This window comes from Lathyrus oleraceus, chromosome 1, assembly GCF_024323335.1.
Source record: "Lathyrus oleraceus cultivar Zhongwan6 chromosome 1, CAAS_Psat_ZW6_1.0, whole genome shotgun sequence".
NCBI lineage: Eukaryota > Viridiplantae > Streptophyta > Magnoliopsida > Fabales > Fabaceae > Lathyrus > Lathyrus oleraceus.
In genome coordinates, this window is record NC_066579.1 from 459271697 (window position 1) to 459280138 (window position 8442).

At 33.0% G+C, this 8442-nt stretch overlaps 1 protein-coding gene across 1 annotated transcript; it reads right to left on the reverse strand.

Annotated features, from left to right (window-relative positions):
- Window positions 1-4431: 4431 nt before the first annotated feature.
- Window positions 4432-7552, reverse strand: LOC127085256 (uncharacterized). The gene is made up of 2 exons (XM_051025791.1): window positions 6762-7552; window positions 4432-4874 (listed from the first exon to the last, which is right to left on the reverse strand). Exons 1-2 carry the CDS (start codon window positions 7422-7424, stop codon window positions 4788-4790), a joined length of 750 nt encoding a protein of 249 aa, XP_050881748.1. The 5' UTR covers window positions 7425-7552; the 3' UTR covers window positions 4432-4787.
- Between the last annotated feature and the right edge of the window lie 890 nt (window positions 7553-8442).

Sequence of the window (8442 nt, forward strand, 5' to 3'; positions counted from 1 at the left end):
CAAAAAACATCCAAAGATCAAGAATTGTTACCACCAGTAGTGCCAGGCTGCCTATGACCTGCTTCATCTTCCACAAACAACCTTCTTTCAAATTCGAATACAGGTAGACCAGGCAAGCCGCCCCCAGTTGTACTCATGGATCCGTTGGAGATCCACAAAGTACTGTAGGTAGACGATGTTAGTATAAATAGCACTCTTGTCCATAAAAATAGAAGTGTTAACAAAAAACAACACATATTCTCTCAATGCATGCGATCTGTGGACCTCCACCTGTTCAGTATCACCATCATCCTGCTCTGCTCTCTAGATCTCAGTCACATATATGTTCCTCAGGAACTCAAATCTAGCACGAGCACCCATGGTCATATCCACCTCCTTCACGCCTTCTCTGGATCAACCCTCAAATATTCTATTATCATCTCAATTGCGTCGTCTTTGTAATCCTACCATGATCGAGGAATCTCCTACGGGAAGAAGAATGTCAAGTGGCCTAAGGAGAACCACGAGCCTTAGAAGTAGACGGCTTTTCCAGACCAGAGGTACCTGAAGCATCCAGAACATGATGGCTCCGCTCTCGGCATATGGATGCATGCCTTGCAGATAATTCTAAAGATGCATCTCTGGAAGCACTGAGTAACTAAAACGTTGAAACATTATGGAGATGCATCTTCGGAGGCACCATAAAACTAATACATTTAAATATTCCGGAGATACATTATTGGAATTTCCTACAGTATATGAAATGATGAACAATTCCGGAGATGCGTCTCTAAAATGTTCTGCAACTCAGGAGTTGCGTCAATGACGAATGTGCCACATGTAAGTTGAAAAAAAATATGTTTTAATCACCATTTTCATCCAACAAATAACTTATACACTAGGTATAAACTATGTTACATGTTATTTCTACACATTTCTAACCCTAATGATTGATTTCTACTCATTTACACTAAAACTCAAACATTTATCAAAAACTCGAAAAACTTACTTGAAATTGATGGTTATGATGAAGTTGAATGATGTTACATATGAAACTTGATGTTCCTTTGAGTTCCCTTGAGCCTTATTTGATGAAATTTGATTTGGTGCATAGTAGTGTATTAAGAGAGTTTGAATTTGTGCTTGAAGAAATGTTAAATGAGAAAGGAGAATAGTCTGGCGCGACTCTTATGCTCCAAAATATTTTAGATATGTATCTCCAGAATATTTTAACGTTATCTTACATTTAGGTGCATCCGGAGATATATCTCCGAAAAGAGAAAGCATTTGTGGAAATTTACATGATGTGGTAGAAATAGTTAGGATGCCATAAGAAATTCTCTTAGTCTTAATTTTACTACAAAATCATAGTCTAAAGAGAAGCTCAATGAGCCCTTTTCCTGCATTCGTAAAAACAACCCCAAAAAAATGAGAAAGGCTTTGTTGATCCATGTTATAATATGAATATAGAAAATTCCATTGGTCACCCAAGTAAAATATTGCTTTGTAACACTAGTTTATGATTAAACTTCCCCATTGCATTGAATAAAAAATTTATACCATCCACATTTCCTTGAATAGACTCCTGGCAAATAAGTATTAATTGCATTTATAATTTTTTTACAAATCCCTCTAAAAGTGACATTGTTTTTATCATACATGTTTTCAAGATCTGCAAAGATATCCTCGTATAAATATCTCGGAGTATAACCATATGTATTTGATGCCATGACTTGATAACAAGGAAACTTTTTCACCTTCAAGCAATAACTTTTCTATCAGTAATATGTGCAGTTCCTCCTTCTCCTAGTCACGAATATAATCCAATGCTTGTGTTAATGTGAAATATTTTCCTCTAAGTGTGTTAAGAATGTAGCAAGTGTGAGTAATGTGGGTAATAATCCCACATTGGTTGGAAATATAGAGACTTGAGCATTTATAAGTGAGAGAATCCACTCACCTATCACCTTAAGGTTTTTGGGTGAATATGTTGGTGTGTCTCTCACTTGTTTGGGTGAGTATCTGACCTTTAGGTGAGTGTTTGACCCAATGTGACTTCTTCCCCCTCATGATGACCCATAAGTGGTTTTAGCGTCGTGGTTCGAGTAAGGGATCGACTCCTTGTGTCAAAAGTCTTCCTGAAATGATGGTCAGACGATATATTCTGTTGAAGTGCCCATGATGGGATAAGGGTGTCTCTCAACAGTGATACAAGCATGTGGATGAAAGAGTTTCCACTTGAGGGGGAGCATTATGAACTCACACTTAAGGGGGAGTGTTAAGAATGTAGCAGGTGTGAGTAGTGTGGTTTATAGTCTCATATTGGTTGAAAATATGGAGATTTGAGAATTTATAAGTGAGAGAAAACCCCCACCTACCACCTTAAGATTTTGGATGAATATGTGGCGTGTCTCTCACAAATGTGTCGCTCTAGAAGAAAAAGTCTCACAATGTCCAATGCTCCCTAATGAAAAACTCCCCCAACAAAATGGTTTCATGGGCCTTTGGTTCGAGAAAGGGACCAACTTACTTGTACCGAAAGTCAACGGTCCCACAAGGGTGTTGAGTAAGAAACGTTTCGTTGAAGAGTGTCGATGACGCTATGGTGGTGAATAAGAAACATTGTGGACTCACACTTGAGGGAGAATGTTGAGAATGTAGCAAGTGTGAGTAGTGTGGATAATAGTCTCACATTGATTGAAAATGGGGAGACTTGCATTTATAAGTGAGAGAACTCACTCATGTATCACCTTAAGGTTTTGGATGAATATGTGGTGTGTCTCTCACAAAAAATGTTGCTCTAGAAAAGAAGTCTTGCAATGTTCCCTAGTAAAAAACTCCCCCAACAAAGTGAACCATTTTTCTGTTTAATTTTCTTCAAGACTTCAGTCACTATTTGGAAACTTTTAGCATGAATATGAACCACTTCTCTTGAAGACACTTCTACCTTTAAATACTTCTTTTCACGTTCAAGATCACCATGCCGGTGAAAAATGTTTGATTGAACTAACAAGTAAAGTTTACTAGGTAGTGAAAAATTTGATAAACTAAAATTTTGTGATTATTCCATATTTGACAAATAACATGGAGTAAATTTTATGAGGGATATGCATAATTCTGATTTTTTTTAAATAATCAACTTTTTCAAATTATATATCAAAATAATCATGTTTTCAATTTATTTACCAAACGATCCATGTTTGTGAGAGCATACGTCATTGCAATTGACGTATGCATGTAAAATGTAAGAGCATGCGCCACTGCAATTGACACATACATGTAAAATGTAGGAGCATGCGCCACTACAATTGACACATGCATGTAAAAGCATGTTAAATGTAGAAACATGTGTCACTGCAATTGGCGCATGCGTGTAAAAAAATAAAGAGTAGTCACATGCATGCTCCTACATTTTACATGCATGCTTCAATTGCAATGACACGTGCTCCTACATTTTACATGCATGCGCCAATTGCAGTGACACATGCTCTTATGTTTTATATGCATGCGCCAATTGCAGTGACGTGATCAATGCATGCACCATAGCAAATGGCACATTGATTCATTTTATAAAAAAATTGGTTATATTATTAAATATTTTGAAATTGTAATAATTTTTTGTATTATTTTTTTAAAAAAGTGTTTTTTTATAAATCCATCATTCTAGTAAATCATTTAAGTATCTTTACTCGAATCTTTGAAGTTAGACAAAATGGTAATAGTTTATATTTTCATTCTATTTATCTTCCCTTTTTCATTTTTCAAAAAACTTTCATCTCTCCTTAACCCTCATACAAAACATCTTTCCTTCTCTCCTCAACCATCATCTTATAAATAAACATCATTTGATATAGTATTCGCCTTCATAAATTTGATGTTAGGGAAAGTGTTAATGAGTTGTCATGATTTAAATGATTTAATGTATTAGAATATGAAATTAAATTAATGTTTTTGTCAAAAATTGAATCACATGTTGATAAAAAAAAACACCTAGATTTTATATTCATTATTTTAGATCAACTTTTGTCGGTATTCAATAGACCGGAGATATGGATGGTGAAAAGAAAATTCATCTCCGGATTTTACTTATAAAACCAATAGAAGAGATAATTCAACAATTTTTTTCTTTCCACGTTCACTCATTAATTCATAGCAAATAATCTATTTAGCTTTCTCCCCTTGTTCTCTTTTTCTTTCTTTTTATCCACTTTATTTCTCTATCCACACTTTATTCCCACTACCAAACATAGTGCATTAGACATGTTGTTGTCATCTATATGAAGCAATCTATAATCTTAATCAAATAAACCATAAAGTAATTGAAACACTTTATAGTCCAAAAAAATAATAAAAATAATTTTACATCAAATTTCAATGATCAAATGGGAAAAACTTCTGAGGCACTTCTCAAGAGTGACAGAGGTCAAATGGAATAAAAAAGTTAGAAGAAAGTAACCAAATGAAAAAGCAAACCCACTCAATGGATCAACTTTACGATTTACAGGTTGTTCTGCTTTTGTTTTTCTTCCAATGTAAGTAAACAAATAAAATTTTTATGCAAAATTCTTATGAGAAAATGTTCAGTTTCCTGATTTGTAATTTTTTTTCTTCCAAAACCACATTCTTTGACTATGGAGTTAAACAATTTGTTGATACTCCTTTTGATAGCCATTGTAAACTCAGTGTTTTCTCTAATGAACTATTTTTTCCTACTCATTTCTTCTTAAAATTAATCGAAGAAATGAGAGTCGTCGAGGGAGAAATTAAGTGAAAATTAAAGACATTTGATAGTGAAAATTAATCCTTCATTAAACACTCAATCCATCGAATCCACACTGCTTGTAAGTGAGAGATTGCTTTCTCGGACTTATTGCTATTGCACAATCCACCGAAACCTGTGCAGTTGAGTTCATAGTCATTAATCTATGGATTAATTAAAAAAAAAGATTAATATAAAAAAAAGAGAAAGATAAAGAAATTGGAGTAAATAAGGGTACAGTTTCATTGCTTAAAAATGCATGTTCACACTAGCAGAAGAATGATGATGCCACAATTATGAACCCATGTGCCCCACAAAGAGGATAGTCACATGGTAAAGTTTAAAACAAATTGGCAGTAGTGTTTGACATTTGCATGCATTGTTTTTGGTTATATTCTAAACATGATTTTTGAAGTTAAAATCTACTCCATATTATAGTATCAATGTGATCATAAAAGGGAAATAAATGTTGAGTAAAATAACTACTACGATGACATTATTGAAGTTCAGCTGGTGATAAAGTGTGTTGTTGATAACATGGTGTAGAGGTTGGTAGTACCTTGCCTGGTCTGGGAATCCAGCTACCCAATTTTAATCAAGTGGGGTCTAACAATTTTATCATTTTATTTGCAACTTCTAACCATTTGGGCCCTTAACACATCCACTCTCAAATAGTACTACATTGCTATTTTTTGGATCCCTAATTCCTATTCCACTTCTACTAAGCAAAGTTGTGAACCCTTAAAATTAAATAGTATATCATATAGTCATCACACAAGTTAATAAATACTCTCTTTAGTTCCTATTATAAAAAAAATACTTTTTAAATTATTGATCAAATATATTAATTATTTAATAGATTTAATTTTATTTTATAACAGGGACATAAAGACTAGATGGAATATCATTATACTAGTACGCATATACCAATGAAGCTATTGGAATGTCTTGCCATTGTGCCACCAAAATACAGTACTAGTAATTGATAAAGGAATATACTTGTATGATGCGACTCATATGGGTGGGGAAAAAAAGAGACCAAATTAGCATATTTCAGTTCAAAATTGGACTCAAAGTTGATAGGACTTTGTAAAAGTTGCCCTGGAAATTTAATCTATTAAGTTAAATAAATTTGATAAATGAGTCCATTACTTAATTATCATTAAAAACTAATAATGAATAAACAGCAAATTTAATCTTTAAATTATTATTCTTTAATTTTATCTCTAAACTATTAAATTTAACTAAAAAGTTCCTAAACTATTCAATCTCCCAACTATTTAATGAACAAATTAGTTGGATGAAAGACTAGTTGAGTGATTTTAATAGTTTAGAGAATAAATACGTATTTATTCAATAATTAACACGAGAAGTATTCTTTGTAACAAAAAAAATTACAACCGAACTATTCTAAACAGTACTTTAAATTTAATACATTATATATTTTGACACATTTTATCATTTTTTAAATAGATTTTATTTTGTCTCCAAATCTATTTTATTTAAAATTACAACAAGAAAAAGAAATATACACTTGACACTGTAAAAAAATTTATTGATAAATTAAGTTATACATATATATATTAAAAATAAAATATAGATTAACAACTAAATTTTTTAAATAATAATCAATTTTATAAAAATCAATTATATTTTTAGAATAGACGAAATCTTACAAAATTGGAAAGAATACTTGTGATTGCAACAATCCAAATCCGGTTACACTCTAATTATGCACACCCTAACTTAACCAAATTATCCTTCGTAGGTCCCCAAAAATTCCTCACATAACACAAAATGATTCCTTTCACAAAGAATCCCAAACTCGCACAATTACCGGGAATTACAAAACAAAAAAATTAAAGTGAAAATAAAATCAAATAAAACTAAATAACTTTCGGCGCATATTATCGAAGACCAAACTACACTACTAGAAAGCGCGCGTTGTTACACTCATTCTCTCTCTAGAATTAATTATAAACATAATTGTCAAAAATGAAAAAAGTGAAAATAGAAAGAGTACCTGAACACCAGGTGAATCAAAATTCATGACCCGGATCTTAGCACCAACATCACCCAAGACCCGAAGTTCGACCCGATCATTCAACGAAGCATCTCTAATCAAATCAGCAGCATCAGCTTGTAACAAATTAACCCTATCAACCCCAATCGTAGCCACAACTTGTCTTACACTATGCGCATCTTGATAAAATCCAGGAACCGAAGCTTTTCCTAACGGAATTCCGCGGTACATCACAGTAAACCTGGACTCTCCGTACTTGATTCCTACCTTATTAGGATTAACCGCCGTGAATAGAAGACGGATGGTTAGGGATAGTGAAGCGGTGGTTCCGCTAGGGTTGTTGGGGGTTATTCCCATGTATTGTACGCCTACTTGTTGAAGATCGAATTGTGGTTTTTTCGGTTTGACGGCGAGGAGGATGATGAGGACGATGGCGAGGACGAGGAGCGCGAGGAAGGAGAGGAGGAGGAAGAGGCAGCAACAGCAGCCTTTTAGGGAGGCGGACGAGGAGGAACGGGAGGGTGTTTGAGGGTAGTATTGAGGGTGGTGTTGTTGATGCATGTAACCGTTTGAGTGTTGTTGTTGTTGTTGTGGTGGTGGTGGTGGTCTTTGTCTCCGTTCACCGCCGTTTTGTTGCGGTGGTTCGTTAGTTCGTGTTGTCATTTTCTCTCGCTCTCTTTAGCAATTTGTGAGTTTGTAGGAAATAGAAAGAGTGAGAGAGTGAAATGAAAGACTGGTTTGGACTATGAATGAGACTTCTTATTGATTCTCAATTCTCAAAGTAAACAAACAAAATAAAAAGAAAAATAACAAACAATGACTACTTGAATTAACTTATTAAAATACACAATAATTTCATAAAAAATAAATTCTTAAAACATATTTTTTTTAAAGTTATATAAATCAAATATATAACTATTCAATATTTAATAAAAAGTTATTTTTGTATTTGACAAGTAATTAACTTAGAGTTACTTAGTAGTTATTGAAACTAAAATTCTTTCCCAATAAATAAAGGATGTTGTGAAAACCAAAAGCATGTTACCTTAGGTGAATTTTACGCTACACCACCACATTACAAAAATGGTACTCTGACATCTTTGTGGATCTCATCTCAATAATGTCATATTCACACTAGGTTTGTTTGTGTTTTGTTTTGCACAAACCATTCATGTCAAAACCAATCCTCAATTTTAGGTTGAAAAATTAATTGTGTTATCCTAATCTAATCCTAATGTTTTTTTAGGCATAATCCTAAAGTTAAAAGCATATTTTTCATCTTTCAATTCTAATTGAATTTCTCACATAATCCACGGATGAGTACAAAAGATTCATGTAAAATATTTCTTATGCAAATGCTTTAAAAAAAAGTTATACTTTACAATTTTTTGCAAATGTATTTGCATAGTTTTTATGAAGTATTTTGAAAGTTGCAGTTAATGTTTGTTATAACTATTTTCACGGTTTAACTATTTTCTTTTCTAATTTTAAGCGGAGCAATATTTTCTATGAGATAAAAAGATGAGTTATAATTACAAATACAACTCTTAGAGTTTGGATCATGGTTCATGATGAATTTAGAGAGAGATGAAGATGATCGTGCAAGATTTTCTTGCTGTAGTTAAGTTTCACTTGAGTTGTTATTATTTTTTATTGAACTTTACAATTTGCATGAGTTCCT

Coding starts and splice junctions, on each gene's coding strand:
- LOC127085256 (XM_051025791.1), bottom strand. CDS start 7,424: ATGACAACACGAACTAACGAACCACCGCAACAAAACGGCGGTGAACGG. Junction 4,875..6,761: donor TTGATTCACCTGGTGTTCAG/GTACTCTTTCTA, acceptor TCAACTGCACAG/GTTTCGGTGGATTGTGCAAT.